The 26631-nt window shown below is 38.7% G+C and overlaps 2 protein-coding genes across 5 annotated transcripts in view; one reads left to right on the top strand and one right to left on the bottom strand.

Annotated features, from left to right (window-relative positions):
* PFKP (phosphofructokinase, platelet) overlaps positions 1 to 1146 on the bottom strand; it is a 44996-nt gene extending 43850 nt beyond the window's left edge. Inside the window, exon 1 of one of the 4 annotated variants that reach the window (XM_027648370.1) lies at positions 776 to 1146. In XM_027648370.1, the coding sequence (XP_027504171.1) occupies positions 776 to 860 (85 nt within the window). In that variant the 5' untranslated portion in view covers positions 861 to 1146. The remainder of the gene's footprint in view (positions 1 to 775) is intronic. The other 3 variants (XM_027648367.1, XM_027648368.1, XM_027648366.1) reach the window with 3 other exon arrangements.
* LOC113949610 lies at positions 859 to 25884 on the top strand. Its single transcript, XM_027648422.1, has 5 exons — positions 859 to 1002; positions 1506 to 1956; positions 16748 to 16821; positions 24930 to 24982; positions 25779 to 25884. The coding sequence occupies exons 1-5, from the start codon at positions 859 to 861 to the stop codon at positions 25882 to 25884; spliced, it is 828 nt and encodes a 275-aa protein (XP_027504223.1).
* Positions 25885 to 26631: the final 747 nt, after the last annotated feature.

Below are 26631 nucleotides of genomic sequence, written 5' to 3' on the forward strand. Positions count from 1 at the left end.
TTTAAGGAGGTGAGACTCCTTACATACTCCTAAGGGGGGGAGAGTAAACTGCCATCTGAGCGTTCTAAACCACGGGTAGGCACACAGACGTGTTCCTGGTGCCAGAAGGAAGCGAAAAGCAGATGAGGCGAGGGCTGGCAGAGCCCCAGCAGCGCAGCCTCCCTCCCACCCGCCGTGCAGAGCGGCACGACCTCCTCCTCCCCCGCCCGCATCAGCCATCCCTCCTCACCCTCCTCTCCCCACCACCTCCCGAGGGGACGAGACGTCTCGGTGGTAAAAGTTACTGCAGTGTTTCTACCCTCTCCCCTGCCTAGGCTGGCTGAGAGGAAATGTGACGAGACAGTGAGGGAGGAGGAATGGTTGAGGGGATGTTTGCAGCTCAGGCACCCAGGCCGCACAGAAGAATTATTTATCTTTTAAATGCTCTTAGCAGCAGAGCCGGCTCGAAGGCCAGCAGGGTAAGAGGAAGCCGAGAAGCACGGCAATCCCGCGTGGCGCACTCCCGGAGCCCTCTCTCCACTCCATGTGCTGCACTGTGGGTTCCCGCCGCCAGCCCCGGGGCAGCCCACGCTGCGACGGCACCCCCGGCCTCCCGCATGGGCGTCCTGCCAGCCGGGGAGGCCCTTCCTTCCTTCCTGTCCCCCTCACACCGCCCCCGAGGGGCTCCTCATCCTCTCCTTCCACTGCCCCACTCCCCGCCATGCCCGCAGCTCCCCCGCGTTCTCCTTCCCCTCATCCTCCCCCTGCTCCCGGAGCGAACGGTGTGAGCCGCTACCTTGGGCATCGCCGCCGCTGGTCAGCACCCCGATGGCCTTCCCGGTGCCCGAGAGGTTCTCGAAGAACTTGGGCTGGTGATCCATGGCGCTGCAGGGGCGGGCGAGGCAGAGCGCGGTGGCTGAGGGAGCCCCTGGCCGCGGGGGTCTGGCCGCGCTCCGCTGGACCGGGCGCTCGGGCTCTGCGGGGAAAGAGACCGAGCAGCCCGTGCTAGATGTGCAGCTACCGGTAAGTGTACCTCCGCAGAAGAACTGCGGTGAGCGAGCGGCTGTGTAAAAATGCTCGGGGGAATAATAATTAAAAAAAAAAAAAAAAAGCCGAGCAGAGCTTGGAGCGGAGCAACAGCCGGGCAGCTCCTCACGCCGCCACCGCCCCCCGCCTGTGCCCCGGCGCCGCTCCCTCCCCGCGCGCCGCTGACAGCGCCGCGCGACCCCGCCCTCCGCCGGCCCTGCGCGAGCCGCGGTGATTGACGGGCCCGGCGACCAATGAGCGACCGAGCTGCGGCCGCGAGCGGGGCGGGGCGGGGCGGTGGCGCTCGGAGGGCGCGGGCAGGTGGGAGGGGGCGGCGGCGGCGCCTCAGCGAGGCGGGGGTGGCAGCGCCGCTTTCCCTCCCTCCCTCTCTCCCCCTTCCCTGCCCCCCGGCGCCTCAGGTGGGGGCGATGCGGGAATATGGCTGCAGCGCGGGGGAGGGAGCTGTTTCGGCCGGACTTGGCTCATCCTGCCCGCAGTAGCGGCTGAGGAGCGCCGCGTGTCCCCGCCGCGCCCCCGGGAACCCCGGGCAGCCCCTTCGGCGGTCGCGCCCCGGCGGTCGCGGCCGTGCTGGGGCTGCTGTCAGCGCAGGTTCCAGGGGGAAATCCGCCTCCAGCGTGTCGGCTCCTCGACGCCTGAAGCCTCTGAGGCGGCTCTGCCTCCTCCGCACGCCCGCTCGGGAGGCTCCGGCGGGGAGCACGGAGCGCGGCTCCCACTGGGAATGCACAGTAGTCGGAGAGTCGATCCTGCTGGCGTCTGGCAGGGGCCGTATCACAGGGGCCGGCCCTCGGCAGGCGGGGAAACCCACTGGCCCGGAGCTCTGCTCATTCTCTTTTTGTTTCTCATCCCTCCTCAGGTGTGTCTCCCTGCTGAGGCATCTCACTTCTGCCGTAATAGAAGTTCAGGAGCCAGTAGGAAAAGGAATTTATTTCAGTGAGTATTTACAGCTTAGAGATTGAGGCTAAGAGAGCAACAGGCAAAGCACTTGGGAGAAATTAGTGTAAGTAGGAATCCCAGTCTTTCCACCTTCCTTGTTCTCCCATTTGGCACTGGTTACATTTCTTGTGAAGTGCTTAATACTCCTAGAACAGTGCTCTCTTAAACTCCCTGTATTGCAACACCTCACTAAGGTACAACAGAATAATTCTGTTGATCATAGCATTGTGTATGGTCAGAGAAACAGTTTAAGCCCCCAGTTTTGGTAATTTAAGCAAATAAAGCTACCTTATCCTGTATACAGTTCTTTGTGGCACTTAGCGTAAGTAAAAGTATTTGCAGAATCAGACTAAGTTGCTTGCCCAAAATTATAAAGCAGTTTAGGGAGAGAGTCTGGAACTGCATCAAAATGCTGACTCGAGTTTTGTATTTTAATTGGTGTAATAATTATTGGCTTTATTCAACATCTTCATCACATCATAGACAACTCACATTGTAAAAATACACGTGCTCATCCTGTCAGCTTTCCCACAGACCCACGTGGTAGTACAGTCATTTGAGTACTTTGAGTCAAAATTACTCAATAAATGTTTGAAGAAGCCATATCTACAAATTGACGTCTATGCCTAAAGTGTGGGCAGCTCACATTTGCAAATCTACAGAGGCTAAAATGAGTGTGATTTGACAACAGAAAAGACCTATTGCTAAATCGTTTGCATATCATGAACAATAGTGATTTTACAGGGAATTTACTGTAACCTTTCCTGAATCCGAAGAGAGCTCTGAGTCACAGATTTTAATGAAGGTGAACTTTTGTTATAGAAGTATGTAAATATCCCTGGAGTCACACTGTGTTCGAAGGGTTCTTGTTTGAGTTGGAGTCATGTTAGTTTCTTGGAGAGTAAGTCTACAAAAGCTAAATTAAGGCCTTTGGGTGATCTGGGGTTTGATCCAAACCTGTAAAATCAGTAGGAATGTGTTTTGCTAATAGAAACTATTATGACTACTTTGAGGTCATTGACCAATGACCATTGTCATCTCAGCAACACTTGGAGGAAGATTTTTATTTCTTCTGTTTGGTTTGGTGCAGATATTTCACCATTTTTTAAAGTTGGCTATTTGCGTCAGCCAAAGCATTCACACTTTATCTGGAAGTAGACTTGTCCCTCTTGCTTCCAAATACAACCCTGATGCTTATTTTCCAAGAGTATTTTTTTTCTCCAGTTGCTTAATGGTACATCATAAGCTTAAAAGTGATCTATTTTATCACCTTTGTATAACTAGGAATCTGCCTCTGATTTCACTGTCTTCATCATTTATTATAGCTGCTCCTTGTTCTTCAGCAGAGCTCTTGGGGAAGAATTGTGTTTTGGCTGTGTCAGGCCATTAAAGAAGAGGTGGGAGGAGAGGAAAGGATGTGGAACTGTTTGTTCCTGAGGCTGTCTTAACACACATAAATATCTAGCAGCAATACAATTGCCTATCATCTTAAAAGGAGTGCCTGCCTGGCTTAAGTGTTGAAGATTGTTGGGGAAAACAGTCTTACTTTGCCTTGTGGGTTATCATTGGAATGGAGCTAGGTACACATGTATAAATCATACTGACACTAAGAGAATAGGCTCTTTTGTGATATGCAAACTGATAAAAAGAAACTATGTATCTGAATAAAACCTCAACAGGTAATTTGCATGCTACATTAGGTGCTATAATTGTTCTATTACTGAAACACTAAATAGAATCGGTTTACATGGAGTAGGGAGAGGACCCGTGTGTTTTGACTTCTCTGATACTGACCATTGCAGGTACTCTGATGTATCCTTTTCCCATTGCCTGTTTGTTCCCTGTGCCATATAGATAAAGCCTATCTGCCTATCTTTGAATCTTATCACTAACTAAAAAATCCTGATTGACCCTTTAAAATACTTTGGATTGCTACCCACCTCCACTTACTGTGCCAGCATCATTACACGTGCTGCCTTTGAACTGTGGAACTGTAATACCACTACTACATTTGGCACAGCATTTTCCATTGAAATTAGGTTAAACTGGGAAGAACAAGTTATGCCCAAAGAAAATGAGATTATTGCAGGAATAATAGGGCTGATTGAATGAATTTCCAGCCAACTGAAACTAGCTATTTTCTACAGCTAGACCTTTCTTGCATGTGTGAATTCTCTGGCATCTGGTGATACATAAGCCCACACTTCCAAGTTTGTCTGAGGCACTTAGAGGAACTGTCTCTTCTGCCCAGCTGTTGTTTTTTTCATGACACTTGTGAATCATAATGACAAATAACTTCTGTATATTCAACTTTTTAATATTATTAAAAACCAGGCAGAGAACAAAAAATGAGATGGAAGGATTTACAGAAATCCTGGCATTTTAAAATTTAACAGGTTGGTTATAGAATGCACAGATCAACATGAAAAGAAGGAACGAATAAGTCATTGAGCTATCATTTCTGGGCAGATGGGGACAGTGATTTCTTTAAGAGAGCTGACTGCTTTCTTCCATAATGCTTCCATACTCCTCGTGCTAAAATATTCCCTGGCCGTACATGTCATCTAGAGAGGATATTTTATCTTTTTTTTTCAGTGAGGGTTGATAAAACATCACTATATTCATCATGAAGGAAAATCATATATTTAACATGAGGTACAACCTTTTCTTGAACGTCAGATGTCTGTTGCTTTGAATTTGCTGTACCTGACTCTGCAGTTGCAAGTTTAGGTACAAATCTAAGGCATCGAGCAAATTACCACTGAAATAAAATTACAAGATTTTTTAATGGTACTTGAATGGCCTTCTGTAATTGAAAAGCACAAATGTAATTGCTATAACTGTTCCTAATTAAAATTTAAAAATGCAATGATTTAGCAGTATTTTTCTAGAAGTTATTTCCTCCATTGTGTTTTTATCTCAGAATCTAAATGTAAAATATAATAAATCAGTAGGAAATTAATTCCTAGCCAAAACATTTTGAATGGGAATGTTGTAACATAGCTTCAAAACCAAAAGCTATTGTTCAGCTCACAGTAGCTTTGAAGCCTCCAGGGTTTTATGAAAAATGTTCAATAAGTAATTATATGGAAAATATGTCATGTGGTCTTTAGACTTGATAGTTATTTCTTCTCTGGTAAACTCATGTATGATTTCTTAAATGACACATACTAAAATTTTAAATTTGTGCTCAATGGGGTCTTATGTGGCATTGTTTTTTCTTCTTTCTGCTACCAGCTGCTAAATTCACTGCTCAATGCTACCATCAAACAAATACTACTAACATGCTGTGTGTTTCTAGGGTCTCTAACTTTCAAACTTTTATTCTTGGGAAAAAAACCCAACCAAGTTCTAAGCTCCTTAATATGCATCTTACTGTTATTTGATGTGACATGGAATCCACTTCTTAATTTAAAAGTGTGCTCTTCATGTTTTATTGGGTAGAAAAATTCACGGCTGAGCTAAACACCACCCAAAATTATTACAGATCAAAAAGGATGTGTGTTACTATAAATGATATGTCGCGTCAGATATACTCTCTTTGGAAAAATTGAGCCATGCTAGTCATACACTTTATCATAATTGCTCAGAGGTTTAAAAAAAACCCTCAGAAACAGGAAAAAACCCTGAATAATGATTCGATTAAAGGAAACGTGCTAATTAAATGATTAATGAGTCATACAATTGACTAAGCTACTTCTCCTTGTTTGGGGGAGAAGAATGCATAAGCCTTTCTCACCTAGAAAACTTCCACAGTGAGCCATTGTTTGGTACCACAGGATAATTCGGGAGCTTGCGACTGTCAGCAGCCAGCAACCAAGGCCCACACAGCCTCTCACTCACTCCCCCACCAGTAGGATCAGAGAGAGAACTGGAAGCATAAAAGCTGGGAAACTCGTAGGTTGAGATAAAGACAGTTTAACAGGGAAAGCAAAAACTGCACACACAAGCAAAGCAAAACAAGGAATTCATTCACTGCTTCCCACTGGCAGGCAGGTGTTCAGGCATCCCCAAGAGAGCAGGGAACAGTGACTTGGAAAGACAAACACCATCACTCCAAACCTTCCCTTCCTCCTCCTTCCCCCAGCTTTATATGTGAAGCATGATGCCATATGGTGTGGAATATCCCTTTGGTCAGTTGGGGTCACCTTTCCTGGCTGTGTCTCCTCCCAGCCTCCCATGCACCCCCAACTTCGTCCCCAGTGTGGCTGTACGAAAAGCAGAAAACGCCTTGGCTCAGCAATAACAAAAACATCTCTGTGTTATCAACCCTGTGTTCAGCTCAAGCCCAAAACACAGCCCTATACTGGGCAGTGTGAAGAAAATTAGTTCTGCCCCAGCCAAAACCAGCACACCATACTAACGAGCCAAAAGGTGTATGTCTCGTTGGGAAATGGGCAGGGCCATGTGTAGGTGTTCATAATCTGTATTAAAAGGATATAGGCTACTGATGGCATTCTCAGAAAGTGGCACTTCTGCAGCTTTCTCTTAAGTAGTGTAAATGATTTTAAGATATCAAGGAGAATTGGTACTATTTATGGGATGTGAATTATGTTTGTTTAGTGCTTAGTGTAAAAATATGAAAAATAATCTTAGAACATTGTCTAGAATGCAAACCTTATAGGTGAGTGCCCTAACTAATTGATTACAGATGGTATTATCCTTTGTACAGTACTTCTGATTTAGTGAATCCTTGCAATAGCTTCAGCAGGAGTGTTGGAGTGTCCTGGTCCAGAAAAATGTCCTCATGACTGATGGGACACATTGTGGAGGAAGGTTTCACTGCACATGGGCAAAACTTACCTCACAGAGTCACATGTGTCGTGTCTTCCTAGTCGTGTGCTGTCATTGTTTGGCTATGTATATAAAAGGTGTGCAACAGTGGAATTTTACATGGAGGTCACTTCTGTTGAAGAGTGGATGATACTACGAAGTTCTCTGAAGATTTGTGATATCATATTCCTCAGCTGAGTTTGATTGGAATCGTGTTTAGCCATTTGTTTCCTAAAAGGCATGAATACAGGACACATCAACTAAGTGCTTATGTGGATTGGGGCCAAATGGACAATTTGGCCTGAAGCTTTGTCTATTTTCTTTCTTCAGCAGAACTGATGGAAGTAACTGCAAGAGAGAAAATTCTGAAAGAATTAGGAGAGATAAAGAATGTGTATGATTTGTGTGACTTAGGGCTCCTTAAGAAACCAGTAGTCTCTTCCCCTGTTTTATGACTTTGGAAATAATTTTTATGTGGAAAAGAAAAACAACCAGAAAATTAGAGAAATGTTTTTCTACTTATATTTATGTACTCTTAACTACATTTTAAAAAATGGTAATGTTAGTAATGATCTGATCTAATTCAATTGGTTTGGTAAGTATAACTGCATTTCTAAATGTAAGCTGATTTTCTACAAGCATCACAATGGTCATTCCCTTCCACAAAGAGTAGAATTTTATCATCCAGAATTAACATGGCATTGTAGTTAAGGTAATATAAACGTAGTTACGTGGTTACTGATATGATGAATTAAAAATTTAGTTTCCCAAATATTTATATGTGCAGCAGTTCCCCTAAATATGCAGGAGTTCCCCCAGATATGCAACACTTCTCATGATACTGGAGAATTTTAGTTTTTCTTAAATTAAACTGATAGAAACTGTGGTTTATGATTTGCAATCTTTATATGTTTTTTAATACACATGAGTTAAATAGATGGACTTGCTCTCCGTTGTAGTGTAAATACTCAGCTTCCTATTTACCAAATGGTTTTGCATAAGTTATAGAATTTGTGTTGCTTTTATTTGTACTGCTAAGCAATGAATTTGATATATATTTCTCATGGGATTCTTTTCCCTTTGAGGGTAGATTTCACTCTTGGCAATAGAGATTGTGCATGCTTTCTTGGCAGTTTTGTGGCTTGCCTGGAAATGGAAGCTCCAGCAACTCTTAAAATAACCTGGGTGGTTGTGGAGACCTCAGGCAGCCATTAGTGATAGGCTGCTCAGATGGACAGAGTGATATATGACTGCACTTTTTATCGTGCCTGCTGTGACCCCAGTCCTTCAGAGGCTCTTGTTATTCAGTGTGGTGTCTTTTGGCTGAAAGAGGATTCAAAATTACCTGAATCTAATTGAGACATTGATTTGGGGGATTGTGAGGTGAAGGGAGAGCATAACTGCTCTAAATGGAATGTATACAGGACATCTTCATCTCTTCCACAAACTGTCTGGGGAGTACAGTGCCACAAAGTTGTTTGAAGGACTGAGGAGACTAGAAAAGCCATTTTGGTAATAGAGCAGATTGTGGGGTAATTGTTAAACTTGTGTGTTAGCAGCCATCAGGCTATGAGAGATTGCAAGTACTTAGAGAAAGCAATAAAGTTAGGTATTTGCTACAAATAATTTGCACTTCAAGAAGCAGTCTTTACTTTTTTGTGTACGTGTGTGTTGTTTTGTTCTGTTACAGTGTCATGAATAATGTATAGGAGCAAAGTTTTTTCTTTAAGAGAATGTATTTATATTTACTTACACTGCCCCCTTGTCAGTCAGTCCCTCATTTCCTAGCATCTACTTGCTCTCTTACTTCTCTCCTCTCCACTCCAGCCTTACTTTTCTTTCTTTCATGTGTTTTCCTATCATCTATTTTCCTTTTCTCCTCCTTGCTTTCACTACTTTCAACTCCCTTCCCACCTCTTTCTTCCTAACACTGAAGATAAGAGTGTCAGGAGTTTTTTCACTCTTATTGTTTGTTTTAGTATAGTAGTTAACTGGTACAATTTTCATATTCTTGCTTCTCAATATTTATATGACACTGATTTGATATCATAACTGATGATGAAAAATATGTAATGTTTCTATTTATGGAATTAAAAAAATAACCTTTAATGACTGTTGGAGTTATTTTAATTTGCAAGAAGCCAGTCTGGATGCCTTATGCAATGTGGTCTCTTTTCTTTCTGGAAGGGGAATTGCTAATATCTTATTTCTCCTTGTCTGTGAAATTTAATTAGTTAGCAAAGATGTATTTAATATTGATTTCTGGGGAAAATGAATATGTATGCGTCCGATGCACAGAGTGACACTAGAAAAAGTCTAATCTCACATTCTGTAGCACAAAAAACCCTCAAAACAAAACAAAAAAAAATCAAGCAAAAAAACCCATACTGCATATGCCAGAACGTACAGTTTAGAGATACTTTGACAGGCACAGCTGAGAATTTAAGAAACATATTTAAACTATGGAATAGCACAAAACAGGTCAGTTTTGGTTTTATTTATGAAATTAATGATGTTATAAACTTCTATGGAGTATAAAATGTAAGAGTTTGAGCTAGTGCTAAGACTATATTAAATATATGGCTTCTTACTTTTCTTTTTCTTTACTTATATTATAATTCCTTGGAACTTCTTAGAATTCTAATGAAGAAAAATTGATTTCTTTGATTGTTTTTGCAAGTGACCAAAATCCTTTTTAAGTAATACCATTAAGATCATTATGTGAAAATAATCAGCATATTGTGAGTAAATTGAAAGGTGATTGTTGGGATCAAGCATAGTTGGGGCATGTTTAGTGTTTAATATTTACAGTCAATGATCTTAGGCTTATCATTTCCCTTCCAGAAAGGCAGTGTTTCCTTGACCTTGAATGCTTCTATTTGCTGCTGAGACCAAATGCCCCACACAGTATCTTGTCTGTAGAATCTCAATATTGTTTATTAAATAGTTGCACTTTAAAAAAACCCAACAACTAAACAACTGCTGAAAGAAAAGGTACAAGAACTGCAACTCAGTGGAGTCATTAAAAAGAAATTCCTTCTTACTGCAAAGGAAAATGAATATTCTAGATAGATGAAAAATTAACTCCTTAATTAACATGATACAAGAGGTTATCTGTCAGGGTATTTACTATTCACTGTTGCTTTTTTGAGTTCAGAACTCAATCAAATTAAATTTTACTCTCCAAACCGAAAGGATGAGTTAGCTTACAGCAACAGCTCAGTTTTGTGACATGCTGGATTCTAAAGGAGTAGACAGGAATAGGAGGGATCATTGGGAGTTTGGGAAATAATTTTTGTTGGGCAAGAAAGGGATCAACTGAATTCCAGGTTGAAGGTCTGCTCCTGTGAAGCTTCATTCCATTTTAGTGGCACAAGGTTGTGTTCACCAAACCCAATCAGACACCTGTGGCAAAGTGCTTCCATTTTCTAGGTAACTGAGAAGGAAAGAATTCCCATCCCATTCCTGAAAGAATTCTACTGCAGTGTTACTGTCCTTAGCTTGGGATCCACAAGTCCTTGAGGGTCACACGTGTACCATATAAATCAAGCAAGTTATTACCTTGGAAACTCTTATCCCTTCCAGTATGTAGGGCCAGACTAGGGTGGATAACTGAAAGTTAAATAAGCAGAACACAGAATAAAACCAATCACGTAAGGATAAGTAAGACAGGAACAGATATAGCAGGAAGAACATTGTAATGCCTTCTTAACCTTCATATTGCCACCAATAAAAGCAATTTATCAGGAATCACAAAAGAATGTGAACTGATATGAAGAATATTTGCTTTTCTTACAACTTCTACTGTGGCAGTTTGCAAGACCTGACTGGACAAAGCCTGGGATTCAGTGTTTACCCTTCTTTGAGCAGGAGGTTAAATTTAGATCTTGTGAGGTCCCTTTCAACATAAATTATGCTATGATTCTGTAACTATTACTCAATTTTGTAAATTACTGGGGATGAATGTGTGTAATAACTTCTTAGCTGAATGGATTAGAAGGCAAGTATTTATGTATCTCTAAGTGCAGTTGCAAATAAGCAGATGATTGAAGGCATACATTTTGGAACAATTTTTCTTTTATTTGGGCCAGTAAACAATTGTTTTCCTCTTGTTTCGAAAATTCTTTGTGTCTAAGTGCCAAGGAAGGTTGGCACAGGTCTCACATTACTTTCACAAGTGTTACAGTAAAGTTCTCTTCAACTTTTTTCCCTCAGGGAATCAGAAGATCCCTGTGACTAACCTCCTCCCCTGTGTCCCAGTGTAGGATGTGACTGTTCTTTGGAGTATGGTATAGCATCTTCCATGGAAGGGAACACTGTAACAGGCTGAAAACATCTGGCAGAGGTTACAAGCATGGTTACACTGCCAACCTGATTGCAGCTGCTCTGAAAATAATTTTGTTTTAAGAAAGAGTCACTGTAGTTTTAGGAACTTGGAATCCTGAGAGGAAATCTTCACTGTGTGGCTGTCAGGGTGAGCAGCATGAGTCAGTGCAGGATTGTGATTAATGAGCAGGCAGGAAACAGTTCATAGCTCGCAGAGAGTCAAACCCAAGGGGGTACCTAGTTGTTTAGGTAGAAGAATTGTTAGATACATGAAGAGACCGAAATAACTGATACTGCAGGCATTTCCTTTGCAGTTTTCAGGGCCAGAATGCCCCTGAAATCTGTGCACAGTAGCAGGAGGCACAGTCCGTGCTGCTGTAGATGATGTCACTGAGGGGTAGGATTTTGCTATGGAGTTAGGGCAGTACTGAAAATGAAACTGAATATAACTTGTAGAGTAGGTCTGGCACTATGGAGCCAAGTCTGGAGCAGCAGTCCCTTCCTTGGCACTCTCAGGCAGCTGTCAGTCAGTTGGCAAACACATGGACAAATAGTGATAACTGTCCTTAACAGGAAAGATGTAGTATGGGCGTTGGAGGGAGAGGCTGCCAAGCACGTGTCCAGCACAAGGATCCCATTAAAAGGGCATGTGGGAGGAGACTTGTGTTCTGTTCCTTTATCATGGAGCTAATTCAGTTTTACAACCTTCCCAGCCTTGTGATGAGTTCACATGGTCATGTTTGCAGCACAGTTTCCGCTCTGCTGTGAGTTACACCTTCAAGTTAAACTTCATTTGCATGAGATATCAGATATAAGGCAGTCTTGAAGTAGTTTTCAAAATAACTTCGAATAATTTTTCCACATAGATATTGTACTTAAAAATAAAGGCTTCATTTAGTTTTCTCTTTCAGGACAGGAGAGTTTAATAAGAAAATTTCTTTGACAAGAAATAAAGAATTCACTTGTAAGAAAGTACCATATGACAGTTTAGTTGAAGTGGTATAGTGTTTTGGTTTTATTAATAATTCATGTTTTGGAGCTAGATCTAGCCATTTAAAAAATAAATACATTGAACACAATTAAACTTCTCCCCCTCTTCACACTCACAGGACCATATTTGAATTTTAACTTACTAGAAACTTAGAACAGTCTATTGCTTATATTAGGAATGTAAATAATTAGTATTTTCATTATTTATCTGTAATGTATAATATTCACTGGCAGTTTTACCTGGATTACCTACATTGTTTTTTAAGAGGCAGAAGTGATCCACAAAACAAAAAGATGGACTGTGCTTAGATATCAAGAACAGTATCTGAGGTAATAATTTGCTCTATCCAACAACATTAAGAGCTCCATGACAAGAGAAGGATGTCACAGAATCACAGAATGGGTAACATTGCAAGGGACCACCTGTGGGGTCATCTGGTCCAACCTCTCTGCTCAAACAGGGTCATCCTAGAGCACATTGCACAGGATTTTGTGTCCAGACAGTTCTTGAAGTTTTGTCTGTGTAAATTTAGCAGTAGAGACACTGGGAGCCAAGTGTCCATGGCAGTTTCAAGTTTGAGTCTGTCGTGAATCTGCTGTGCTGGACAAAGGTCAAACATGATCTGTGTTAGACCTGCCCTTTCTCTAGAGGAGAAAGCTGGGGTTGCAGGTAAACTGGTCAGTGTCTTATAAACTCAGATCATTGATGACAGAAGTATTTTCAGACCTTCATGCTGCAAGGAAAACCTTACTTTGGAAAGGATTTGGTATCTCAGCAAGACATTTCTAGATTTTTCTAATGTTCAGTTGTAGCACATGCAGGGAAGATGTGTGTGAAGCAGGAAGAAAGATGGAGAGGATATAAAAACAATATAAAAACACAATAGGAAAGGAAAGAGCTTTTATCATAAAGTACAACCTCTATTGCAGAACTGCTGTTCCATTGGTCAAAAAGAGTGTTGTCTGTGAACAATTTCTATTAGAAAGAAAGATTTTGATATTCAAAAGGAGCTACAGACAACTGGGCTATTAACTTGTACTGGACTTGAGTGGAATTTCAAGAAGTGGAAATTTAGTAATGTTGTAGTATCGCAGTGGGTGAAGTAGTAAAAGTAAATTGGAAGGAGCAACATGGTTGTTGTAAAATCCTTAACATCTTTTTCAATAAATATTTTAGAATTTTCTAAATCAAACTAAACACACAGGCTTAGGATGATTACAGCAATAAGGTTGTCACATGAAGACTGTGTTGTTGACAAAGTCCAATAAAACAATATAAAATTATCCCTTTGCCAAAGCACCATAAAGTGTTAGGGTTTTTAGACTCAATGTGACTCTTGACTCATACAAGCTTAAGCTAAATGGAAAGCTCTCTATTATGATCAGGGAAGAAGGAGGATTCTCTGGAGTATAATTCAAGGCAGGTATTTTTTTCTTATTAGCTACAAAGAGCTTCCCCAGCCTGCGACAGGCCTTGCTGTAGCAAGGTTTTTTCTTTTATATGTCTCAGAGTGAAGGTCACATAAAATGTCAATGTGGAGCTGCTTTCTTCGATGTTGTGGTTAGCTCCGATTAAACTGAAAGCCATGTATTCTCATTAAAGTCTAGAAGCTGATTTGTGGCACTCATTTCTTCTTGTTTTCAGCTGTGAGTTCATGTTAAGCTGATGCACTACTGTTTTCCTTGTTACCTGAACAGCTCAGTTGCCATAGCTGGATAAAATCACCAGTAAGAATTCTCCCATTCATGACTTTGTCTCATGCTGCTCTTCCGTGTCCCTGTTGAGATACCTCTGTGCAAATGGAATGTTTTGAAACTTCAGACTTTATATGACTAGTGTATCTTCAGTTATATGCTAATAACTTAAATATCTCCATTTTCACATGTGCTTGCCACCAGGTTCTCTTATCCTGAGTAATAGCTGGGTCAAGGAGAGCTATAAACGCTTACCATATTGGATACACTAAAATATATGCACTGAATCTGAGCCACAAGCCAAGTTATGTTATGTGCTTCATTAAATTAATTAGTTCAGGCTGTAAGGAGGGTACCACCAGACTTTTAATGTGGTATTGGTTATCTGATACAGACTGGGGAAGATTTTAAAATCAAATTATGTTGTGTAAAGTTGGGAAAAGCCTATGGAAATAAGAATGCAGTCATGCAAACCTTCAAAGTCATCATGGATCTGCATGTATGTTGGAAAGAGTGACCACTCTCTTGTCTCTTCCACAGCTTGGAATTAGAGACTCATTAATAAATCTGGTCTCAGTAAAAATGGTATTTAATACAATGTAGTATTGACAGTATTGTCGCTTGAAAAATGGTCTTTAATTAAAAGATTGTATTTGCTACATCTGAGGATATACACACGTCTTGTAATTATCAAGGCTACTACCCAGGAATGAGATTTTACACAGATAGTTTTAAGGTGAAATTTTCTGTATGAATACTCAACTGCTACAAGAAACTATTCTTAAATTTTGTTATTACAAATTCCTCTTGGCAGATAAAGTCATATCTGCTGGACTAAAATAGTTGTATTTTTAAACTTGTGCATACTAGTGACTTCAAATGGAGGAAGGAAATAAATCTATTCCAAAAGGTTCTGTTTCATAGTGTATTTCAACTTTCATGTTGAAATACTTACCAAAAATACAATAAATAAGACAATGTATATTTAATCATGTATCTATAACTTTCTGAGAAAAAGTGTAGGCTGTTTAACATCAACATTTTTTCATATTTTTATTTCTCTTCCTTTTAAAAATAATTCTCTTCCAGCCTTCCCCTTTTTTTCTCAATACACAGCTAGTGTTTTAGAAGATGCTGAATAACTTCTGTTCTTTTTTCCCAAAGCATAAAAACTTTTAGCAATTCTAATACAGTTTTTCAGGAAAAAAAATGTGAATAAACTGCTCATGATAGTGAGCTATGTATGCACTGGTATTTTTTGACTCATGTTGCATTTTTCTTGTATAAAATCAAGGCTGCTTCACAGCCTAAGTCAAGAACTGATACTATGAGCTCTAGCCTCAGTTTTGATCATGTTATAGCCAAGTGTTTTAAACCTAGCTCAGGTATTTTTGTACTACCCTGTGCTGGAGAGAGATGTCCTTGGGATGGTCCCTAATGGAGGCCTGATACCTGCTAGTCCAAATTTTTTGTCGCTGTCTGGCATACAGAGTGGATTTTGGCCATGATTTGTGATTGTTATCCCCCAGACTGAAGATAAGAGATGTCTTAGTGTAATATATTTTTCTTTAATATTGCTTTACCCACATATCTGTGAATATACAGAAGAATATATTCCTGTGAAGAGAGCACAGATTGTTTTATTTGTTGAACATATAAGAAGGTTGCCAACTTTTCCATCAGGAATTAAAATTTCGGTCCTTGGCTTCTATTTGAAATGCACAGTATCACTGCTAGACACCTAAAAACTTCCTGATGCTATTTGGTCTTCCTCTATGGCAGGAGGTTGGGATAGACACTGTAAGAATGATGCATTCATCAAATGAGTCACTAGCTGTCACTTGAAAGCCCAGTGCATCTCTTCACTCCTTTATTTTTGCAAAGTTGTTTTTGTCTGCTTATATTTTCTGCATTGAATAATTGGTGTCCTTTCCAATCTGATTAAAATAGGTTACGACTATTATTAAAATAAATACTTAGACAGATGTATTAGCATAATAATCCTACCAAAACTCAGTTTACAGATGTCTACATGTTAAGGAATAAATATGCATATATTTTAAATGGAACTATATTCAAGGGAACACATTGAAAAGGTAATGGTAAACCTTTTTAATTATTATTTTCTTTTTAGGTATTTAATGCTATCAGTATAGATAAACTGGCACTGTACTGGTTATGATAGAAAGGTCAGATCCATATCCAAACCGCACTAATATATACCAATATCTGCCTTAGAATGCAGTGCAGTGGGTGCAAAAGCACTTCCTTGGTTCAAAGACATGGGAATTCTTTTCATTATTTTAATTTATCATTTGGCTTAGTTGAATTTATTAATTGAAGAACTTTGATTCTTGTACTGATTACTGTGTAACTTCAAGGGATTATTTTTTACAGCTGGAAGACTGTCTGCACTCTCTGCACACTGATCAGGTCTCAGCTGAATGAACAGTTTCCAATTCAGATGATGCATGAATGAGGCAGTATAATGAACGTGCCATGAAACAACACAACTGTGTTTGTTGTTAAACTTGGTGAGAAAGGGATAGAACTGAAAGGGTTAATATTGGTTAAGTGGTTGCTCTTATTTTTCTTTGTAAAACATAAAGGTTTTGTTTGGTTTTTTTTTTCCCAAAGCCATTTTTTGAAAGGAGATCTGAGGGAATCATTTGGGTTTGGGAATGTCATACTGCAGTGAGGTGCTAGGCAGGCTCTAAAGACTCAAACCAGATTTAAAAAAAAAACAAACAAAACTGATGTCCAATGTTTCATTCTTAAGCAATCTAAATTAAGTATGAATATTAGAATCTTTTTCAAAAGATTTGTTTTAACATCTGTGTTTCTCTGAAGAGACAGGTTGAAAACCAGTGCCTAGAAATGAAGAACCACGGGAGTAAGGCTTATCTCACCACTAAAAGATGTTATAAAACACTGTTCATTTACTGTATCCCTCGTTTCTCTCCTTCAAAACTGTCAGTTTCATAGATGTTATCTTCTTTTACAGGCTTTCAAATAACCAGTGAACTGTTTGGAAAAATGTGCCAGTATGCAGTGCTGCCAGTGCCTATTAGTTACCATGTAAGCATTTAAAGGTGTTTCGCTGTTTGGGGTCTTGTCTGTACCATAGGATGTAGAGATTTTTGTTTGTTGGTTTTGTTGTTTTTTTTTAAAAACACATATACATATATAGTATTTACGTCTGGATGACCAAACTGAAACTTGGAATTCCTGAATGGCTGTGGAGGCCTGGCAGCGTGGCATTGTGGAAACAGGCATAACTTTTCACACATGAACAGCCAGGGAGCCTTGTAGCTGCAGTGGTAAAAATGCAAGAGTGCAAATGAGTGGTATGAGATGGGCGTTGGAAAAGCATTAGGCTGTCACAGGTTTGTATTCCCATAACTTGATGAATGTACTCAGCTTGAAAACAAGATTTGGAGGACCATATCTATGATACCTATTTTATGAAAAATGTTTCTTTTTTTTTTTTCTAGTAAAACAAATAAACACAAACATTGGCATACTCTTTTGCTTCATTTTTATTAAGGCTTAAGTTTTTATAGTAGTTTAGAAAAATATCTTGACAAAAATAAATTAACCTATTTATAGTCCTAAATGCAAACTGTATGTTTGCGTCTTCCTTTAATTTTTAGATCTTGACATGATAGTAGATCCTCGAAGTATGGGATGGAAGCTGACTTTGCTAATGTGTTGCTCTTCTCTTGAAGGAGTAGTTTTCAATTCTTTGGAGTATCTCTCTGGACAGTGCATGGATCTCTTGCCAAACGCAGTGGTCATTTGACTGAAGAAAAGGTTTAAGAGGTGTTTATTAACTGTTTCATAAAAAATGACATCCAATAGTATGGGAAGCAAAACGTGAATTGAGAACAAGTATGTAATAATTTATTTAAATTTAAGAAAAAAGATTAATTTTAGGAAGTCTAGCTAAAATACAAATGTTCTTTGGTATATGTGATGCTTTTCCATCATCAGATGCATGGCTAGTCCTGAACCATGTGAGGTTAAGTTTTTCTAAAAAGGCACAGACTTTATCTACCAAAGGGTTATGGTGCTGAATTAGAATTTTTTTTTTTTTTTTAAGTGATACATTGACCCTGAAATGGTTGTGGACCAAAAGATTTTGTGTGAGTGAAAATCCGCAGTGTGAGGTAATGTGGCATAATCTCACGGATTCATACAGCTCTGATCAGTGGGACTGCTTCTATAAGAAGCTGCTCTTTATCTTTAAAATTCCTAAAACTGAGCTGAAAGTAAAGAAACAGCCTACTTACCTTGGCCACAAATTTATCCATTTTTTCGAAGCACTCTTTCACTATAGATTCATGGATAATGTTAAGTCTGGGCTTCAGCTGTTATTTTAATGGAAAAGAAACTGTTAGTTTGAACAGTAAATAGAAGTTCAAACACTGCCCTGTGATAGATACAATCCTTGACTGAGAGCATTGTAATTCTGTTGCCATATGCAATCCTGCTGAATGTGTTAATGCTAAAGGTAGTGTAGCACACACTTACTGTGTTTACAGAGAGATCAGGAAATGAATATATCAATGTTCAAGGCAAGGTAAGGGTTTATGGATTTTTTTGTTCTGTGACAAGTGCTGGTCTTGTTTATGTATGCTGTCTTTGAAGGAAATGGATTACAGAATACCTGGTGGTCATTGACATGAGATGTTATGGATGTACCAATGGGATTATGTTCAATCAGTAAAAAAAAAGAATTACTGATGTACATATGTCTGTCATGTGTGTATATATATATATATATATTTGTGTAAATATTAAGAACTAGTTATTACCCACTCTTATACACATCTAGTCCTGGGGCCTGGCCTAGTCAGAAGCAGCAGCGTGGGTTTTTTAGTTCAGTGCTTATATGATGCTCCTGCTCAGGCAAATGTCCAGTCATGGAAACCTCCCTCCCCTACAGAACAGTGCAGCGGGTTCCCTCCCCAGCAACACAGAGGAGTACAGTAGGATCTACATTTATATATCCAAGTTTGTTCTCCTGCAGGTTTCTTAGCAAATCTGGTGCCTGGCACAGGCATTAGGGAAGCTACAGTAAATCTGAGGCTTTGTCCTCTGTAAGTACTTCTTAAGCTGACCCCAACTGAATTAACTATTTGTGCATATGTTTAAGTAGTTTACTCAGCTGAAATAGGCTGAATACAAATCTAATATTTTCCTGAAATGTTTTGCCTACAGTTTGCATGTAATTCTTTATGTTAGCTTGTCTTGACAAGAGTCATAAGTACTTAAAGAAAAGCTCATGAAATTCGGATTGAGTGAGAATAAGTATTTCTGTGTAGAACTAGTGCTTGCTTCTTTAGGAAGAAGCAAGTTCAGTACTGGCTTTTTAGGCATCGCTTCTCAAAATAAGCTCATAAATAAAATGAGGGAATTTAAAATTTCCTGTATCATAGAGGTCAGTAAAAGTGCTGAAAGATGCCTGTAATTACTTGCAGACAGATGTTTAGGTATCACTATTTGAAAATGTAGTCTTTCAGGTTTTCTACTGCATTTTCAGCATACATATTATCAGTTTTATTCACCATGAATATCTGACTTGAATATCATACAGTGTAAATAAAAAAAAATATACTTACGCAAGTCTTGAGCTGAGCGTAAGCCTCATACATTCCTCTTAGAAAAGTGTTCTTATCTTGAAAAGGAGTGTCTGCTCTCTTGAAAAACTCAGCAATTTCATGCACTATATGAACAATGGCTGCAGTATCATATTTAACCTGTGATGACCAAAAATAAGTATAGAGAAATTTGGTTTCTGAAGTTTGTGCTTAAATGTCAGTTAATTTTTCAACTACCTGAGTCTGGTTATCATAAGTTCTTAAACAATTTTCACCACGTTTTTGTGCTTTTCTAATTCTTTTAGTAGAAAACATTATAGCTAGTAATATACATTGCAAAGATAGTATTTCTTTGAAAATCGGGAATTGTATGTTCAATTTCCAGTTGCAATTCATAAATTGCTTCAATTCCAGATTTTTCAAGTTGCTTTCATAAGGTGGACCCTTATTTTGTAATGTAAATGTATCTTTCATTTTTGCACTGCATTTACATGCTTAGATATGTGCAATGTGTAACTAATAGTCAATAAAAAGCCAAGAGTCAAATGCAGATCTTTTGAATTCAGAACCAGGACAAGAGACTGTGCAAGTCTTTCCTCCCAAGCACACTCCATATCTGATGAAGGGGAGCTCCCTCTACCTTAGAGAAGAGGAAGTACAAGAGAGGCCGATATTGTCGTCTGTCCCTTCTGTTCCCTGGGTGCGTTTTAGAACCTCCCTTGAAGAGAAGAGCTGGAAGCGAGCTAAATGAGTTGCTGGGGTGCAGTACCACACTCTCAATGAGTACCTTCTTATTTTGTGGCATTGCAGACCTGGACTGAAAGTGAACTGTGCACACGAAGTACATGTATGTGCTGAGCAGTACATAAAATTCCCCCTGCCCTGCCTTTATGGCGTCTGCTTCTGACTGAAACTGAGATTGTCATGCTGTTCTTGTAGTTTCTGGGCTACCAGACTGATTCCAACTAATTTTCCCCTTTGAACAGCAGGACTAACAAGAAAACATATAGCCTTTATTCTTGTAAAAGTGGCATCGTGACTTAAATAATAGGAAAAGATAAAACCTGGTGATTTCAATAAATAGCCCGTCAGGGAAAAGAACTTGTACTGAAAAGTCAACAGTCAGATTTATCATTTAAACCTGTACTATAGTATGGCATAATTCTAATGTAGAAATCTCATGACAAAGTGCATGGGCTGTGTGAGGTAGAGCTGCTACAATGAGATATTACCAATTTCATATATTTTTCTACTTACTGTTTTCAGCATCTGCTCGGGGAAACACAAATCCTCGTTGCTCACTTCCTCACACTCCAAAGAAAAACCTCTCTTGTTCTTAAAGAAAACATCAGTGTAGAAACGTTAAAAGTGCAAAATGAAGTTTACTATGGAAACAATTCATACAAGAGTCACTTTTCGGTTGGCTTCTTAACAAACAATGTTCAAGTGACTACATCGACAGAGGACACTATATCTCATGAGTTTGTGTGTTGAGGATTCATTTGCTTGTATGTTCCCAAGTCTATCTAAAATGGAAAAAAATAGCTGCTTGTTACCTGTTTCACCTTTTCTCAAATTTTCCAGGGATCTCTGTATGTACAGTGCTGAGGAAAGGGCAGGCCCCAAAAGAAGCCAAATTGGGAAAGGAAACATGCTTTCCACATAGCAGATTTCAAAAACACCTTCAGAGAGTATTTGTACCAATATTCTTGTGACTGTGGATGTCCTTTCCTTTCAGTGGGATTATGTTATGGTAAAGGAAATTATAGTGTTATAGTTTCAGATAGTGCCAATTAGTGGGAATCCCGGATGACTCTGTGCTCTAAAATAGGAGTGCTCTGGGGAGAATGTGGAGCTCTTCTTGGCAAGACACACAAATGTCGTATATTCAACGGGATGAGTGTGAATTAAAAAACCTAAATTTAAGATTTTGGGCTTTGTAGAGAAGGGGCATCTGACTCATAACTTTTTAATTATGTAAAAAACCCCTGTAATCAGGCAGTTACTACACATTTGAGAATTCCTTACACCTAAACTGAAGAAAGGTGGAAAACAATGTCTATAGATTGTGACCGTGTTTTACACTTTGACTTACCAGCTCCTCAATCTCCTGTAAAAGCTCACTCCACTGCACACTTTCGAAGCACCGTTGGTGGCTGTTGTGCTGGTGGTTACCAAGGGATGCAGCAATAAGGCAGACAGTTAAGAGGAAGAAGCAGCTCCTGGGGGAATACATTGTCTAGTTCTGGAACTAGAAGAAGAAGACAGAAGGCTTAATAGAATCAGGATAGTTTTACATTTTTGTTAAGTCACACAAGGGTACCCAATCATTTGCTTCTGCTTGTTAACTTACTCTCTGTATTTACTAATGTACTGTGATAGGCCTAAGAGTTCTGATTTTATGGTGGGACATTTAAAAATTAAATACATTTATCCAATGTATAAAGAGAAAAAAATTGTATAAGAAAACCTTTTTCGTAGTATTCATATAATGTGTAAAGGGTTGCATGTATGTTTTTCTTTTTTAAAATCCTATTCTGTTTTTCTGAAATACTTATTTTCTCTTACGTTTCTATATGAATAAACATATGCAGTGTCCAGAAAACTGGGATTATTTGCTGTAGGAAATTTGACTAAATGTAAACTATTGCCTACTAATAATGAATTAAAGTTAGATTTTTTTTTCCCCCCAGGAGTTTGCTGTGTAGTAACCTGTAACCTTGTTACCTATAACTCGTAACATGATTTAAAGCAGTTGCTTCTAAATGTAAGGTTGTATTTTAGTCAGATTTTGTTTTCTCTTTTTGTGTTACAGAAGTAAAGCAAAAAGGAAAAAATGAAATGAGTAAATTAATTTCATCTAGAAAAATCAGTAATGAAAACCAAAGAAGCCTACCTTGTGGATGGTACTCAGCTCCTGGTTGTGCACTTCTGTAGGACTCCTGGGGTACCATTCTGTCTGCTGAGTCCCTTTTAAATACTCTTCTCCCACTTCTAAAAATCTTTGACCACCTCCTCTCAGTAGATGATGCAGAATGAAACTAACTTCTTTCAGTATTCCATCCTTTCAGGTGTGTTGATTTCCAGGCAATAGAGAGGCTAGATGTAGGTGTCATATTCATGTTTTGAAGTTTTTATTTAAACAGATAAAAACTAAATGGCTGAAGTCTGTAGAACAAAATGTTATTTTTTAATTTTGCTCGATTTTAGTGTAACTTTATTGTTAACATTTTGTAACTATTCACCTGCAGGTGATAAAATACAAAGCACACTGTTTTTAAATATGAACAGTATTGTCTTCTGTATTTACAATATGAATGTAGAATTTCATGTAACTTCAAGTGATTTATACTTGTGTAAGTAATATTGAACAGTAAGGTTTAATGGTACTCATTCTATGTGAACTTCTAACTTTATAGTTCTATAACTATTGTATTTACTTTCAGTTGTAAAAGCACAAGCTCATATGCACACACATATATGTACATCACACATGTATATAGACACATATTTTAATTCCATAAGTATAATATCAAAACTTTTCACTAAGTTTTCTCTCTGGGGATTTTAAATCACTCAAAGAAGGTCTACTATCCAACTGTATTGTTTTTGTTATCTCATACCTGTCGGAGCTCCTTCATCTTACTGTCTAAAGTTTCTCTGTGATGGTTTGGCCAAATCTTAAGCACTGCATTGCAGGCAGAAATGGTTTTACACTACGTTTTTAAAGCTCTTTTTATATGGATTGGCTTGTAATTTTAAAAGTCCTTAGATACCCAACATCCAGCTTTTGGAAAGCTCATTAAGATCATATTTGCATCTTTCATTTGTAACGTTTTGTCAGTTTACCCCTTTAAAGAACACCTGCCCATCCTGAATAATTTTACTTTACTAATGCTAGTGGATGATAATTCTCTATGTGCCATTCATAAATCTTCAGAAATTGTAATAAGAAACCTAACATCTGGAATTAAGGGCAGTTTTTACTACTTGTCTGTGAATAAGTAGCTACATGTGTGTGGTAAAACAGGCCTTATTGGAGATGTCTCGTGAACATTTTTCAGCAGTAGATTCTTTATACAGGACTTGAATATTTACTGTAAAATACATGAAACAGTAGGGCAGGGTAAAATTGAGGGTACTGCTGTCTTAGGATAATGCTGTGTCAGGACTGAATAGAGGGCACTGGTAATAGGACGAAGTGGACATCCTTGCTGGAAGTTGAAACATTTTCAGACTTCATTGCCTATTTTACTGTGATCACACCTTTCAATGTGAGCCACCTGACTACCTAACTTGATGCTACAGATGTGGATCTATATCTCAGGGGTTTATATATATTCGGATGTGTTGAGTGAAAATTTACATGATTCAACATCAAAATTATAAAATATGTGTTATATACAACATCATCAATGGACTTTCAATAGGAAAAATTCAGAGAAACATTTTGGGGGAGGAGAAGAGTTGCATGAATGTTACCTACCTTCCTTATCTTTGCCTTCTCATTTCTTCCTCTCCTCACTGTGGCTTCTTGAGAGATCAAGAGTACAGGATAGATGATGTACAATGATTTCTGGGTAGTGTCTTGTAACTAAATCATAAGTATTCTTTCAATAATTATATTGTATCTATGATAAAATTTTGTTGGACCACTTCGGAGACTGTATTCAGGGAAGGAGTGCAGTGTGGCTGCAGCTAAAACGCATCAGCTTTCAAAAGATTTCTTTATTTTATGTTTACTAGTGGAGGTTCTTTCTCAGAAGACTGATCAAATAACCATATTGAGAGCCTCCAGTTCACTTCTGTTAGTCTTTGTAATAATTTGTGTGACTTAGTAATTCAAATATGTTTTCTTGAAGAAAAACATAAAAAATGAAAAGAGGAAACATTACATTTTTTCTAGCTGTGTAAATAATCTTACTTGAATCTACAAATCTTTCAATATCAGATTCTTAAAAAAACTTATTTCGCTTTAAATTTAGACTATCTTAACAGCATAAATACTACCTGTGTGGTGCTTAACTTTGCTTGATCTGAAAGATGACTGATATTTGTCAGTTTGAAAATTTGCCACTTCATTTTTCCCACCCTGCTTAGCTTTCAAACATTAGGCTTCACATTTCAGGATAATATAATTTTCTTTGGTGCACTGGAACTCCATGACTGACTGAGACTGGCATCTAAAATGCTTTAGCTTTTTTGCTTTAATGTTTTCTTCCTCCATTGCGGTTTTCCTTTTATAAGAATCTCAACAGTAATGTGGTAAAACTTTTGTTCTGCCATGTTTCTAATTAAAGTATTTGCAAACAAACAAAAAAGACTTAGAATTAAGTAATGAAAATTATTTCACAGAATATTTATTGATCATAAGAACCATAGTCTTTATTGTGTTTTGACCTCTTTCTTCTGGTTTGAGGAACAGCAGCCCATTTTCTCAAAATGAGGTAATTGAATACTGTCAGTATTTTTATGGAACTATAAAAATTCCTTGTGCTAGAAGATCCCATTCTGCTGAGTCTGTGTGTGGGAGAGGTGTTTCTGCTCCACCCCACCCTTTTTTTTTTGTCTTTGTTTGCAAAGGCGTGCCTGGCTGTGAGAAACCTGCAGAAAGTGAAAGTGGCGTCTCAGAGAAAGTAATTTCCTGCTCTTCAGGAAAAGGAATCCAAAAATCTTGGAAATTAAACATCTAACCTCACTACTTGGAATTTCAAGGTAAAGTCCTGTAAATGAAGTGATTGCATCATAGCTCTCAAAAAAAAATTTGCTTTCACTCTTTCCTGTCATAATTTAACCATTCACACCATTCTTAGTCGAGAAGGCTGCAGCATGATGTAAACCATGTTTTCACAATATACATTTTTCTTTTTGGTTTCCACAAGGCAGTTGTCCTGCAAATTCATCATAGCTTAGAATGAAAAACCCTGAAACTAAAATATTTACCAGAAAGGGGAGAGAATACTAGTATTTTGTGACTGGTGTAGGTACCTGATGCTTCATGGGTAAGAAATTCGGATTGCTTAAAAAAACCCTAAGTATTTAATTGTCTCACTTCTTAATTTCAATGAAGTTTTGTAATAGGTTGTAGTGTTTGTGACTATTAGGACATTAGACATAGGAGAGTACAGAGGTTGAATGTAGAAGACCAATGGTGACTTAATATCAAATTCTGATTATGGGGTCTTAGTTCCTTTTTATTTGACTGTCAGTATTCTCTCATTTTAACATGCTACATTTTAGAAGAAAAGAAAATGTGATTAAATTTGGATTGCATACCAATGTGCTTTTTTATTTTTAAAGGTATTGTTTGAGTTCTGAACCTCTGAGTATGTAGCATCACTAGATGGTAGGGGTAGGTTGTAGAGAGTGACAGTTATGGACAACATGGCCTGAAGATGTCACTCCAAAGATCTTGTGCTTTCATATTTGTAGGAAGCTGAAGGAACTCCCTGCATTTCAAGAAGTAGTGCAGAGGAGCGATGGCTTCCCGATTTCACCAGGGCCAGGCCTTGCAGGGTACTTAGCACAGCTGTTTTGAGAGATACTCCACTATAGAGGGACCATTTTAAACATTCCAATATTTAATTGTCATTCAGAAAGTTCCCAACCTCTTAGATTCTGATACAAGTTTTTAATCGGAGTAATGCTAAATTATATTTTGTATTAACACACAACCTTGATAACTTGATGAGAAGTATAATGGAATCCAATCTGTGCCAGTGCTGGAAGGTGGACGTGATGATTTTAGAAGTTTCTGCATATTTTTTTTCATAAGATATGAGCCAGAGTAAACATTCTTCAGAAAGTATTAACTCAGCTAGATTGAATTGTGATCCAAAAGCCAGAAAATGACAGTAAAACAAAGCTACCTCTTTTTCAGATGTTCTCACAACCACATCACTGCCTAATTAAAATCATTATACTTGTACAAACATTCTGGTTAAACATTCTGATGGGGCCTGAATGTCATTTGAGAATGGTTAATCCTTGCCACTTTTGGTATCATTTCCTTCCATAGTGTTTAATAATCACTGCTTTCCATTCCTGAAGTTTGTACATCTCTTTTGTAATTCTCATTAATTTCTTTCAGTGTACAGTTTTCAATGTGCAGTGCAATGACCGATCTCTATGTGCTGAATATTCCAGAGTTCATGTTTGGAAGAACTTTGTGGTTTACATAATCTCTTTTACCAATATGGTAATATGAAGCATTATAGTTGTCATTATTTTGGCATCCAGACCAAGGCACTAGCAAAAGGCCTGGCTTCCTGGAAGTGCTGATCAC

Source organism: Corapipo altera, unplaced genomic scaffold, assembly GCF_003945725.1.
Source record: "Corapipo altera isolate COAL_440 unplaced genomic scaffold, ASM394572v1 47, whole genome shotgun sequence".
NCBI classification, from domain to species: Eukaryota; Metazoa; Chordata; class Aves; order Passeriformes; family Pipridae; genus Corapipo; species Corapipo altera.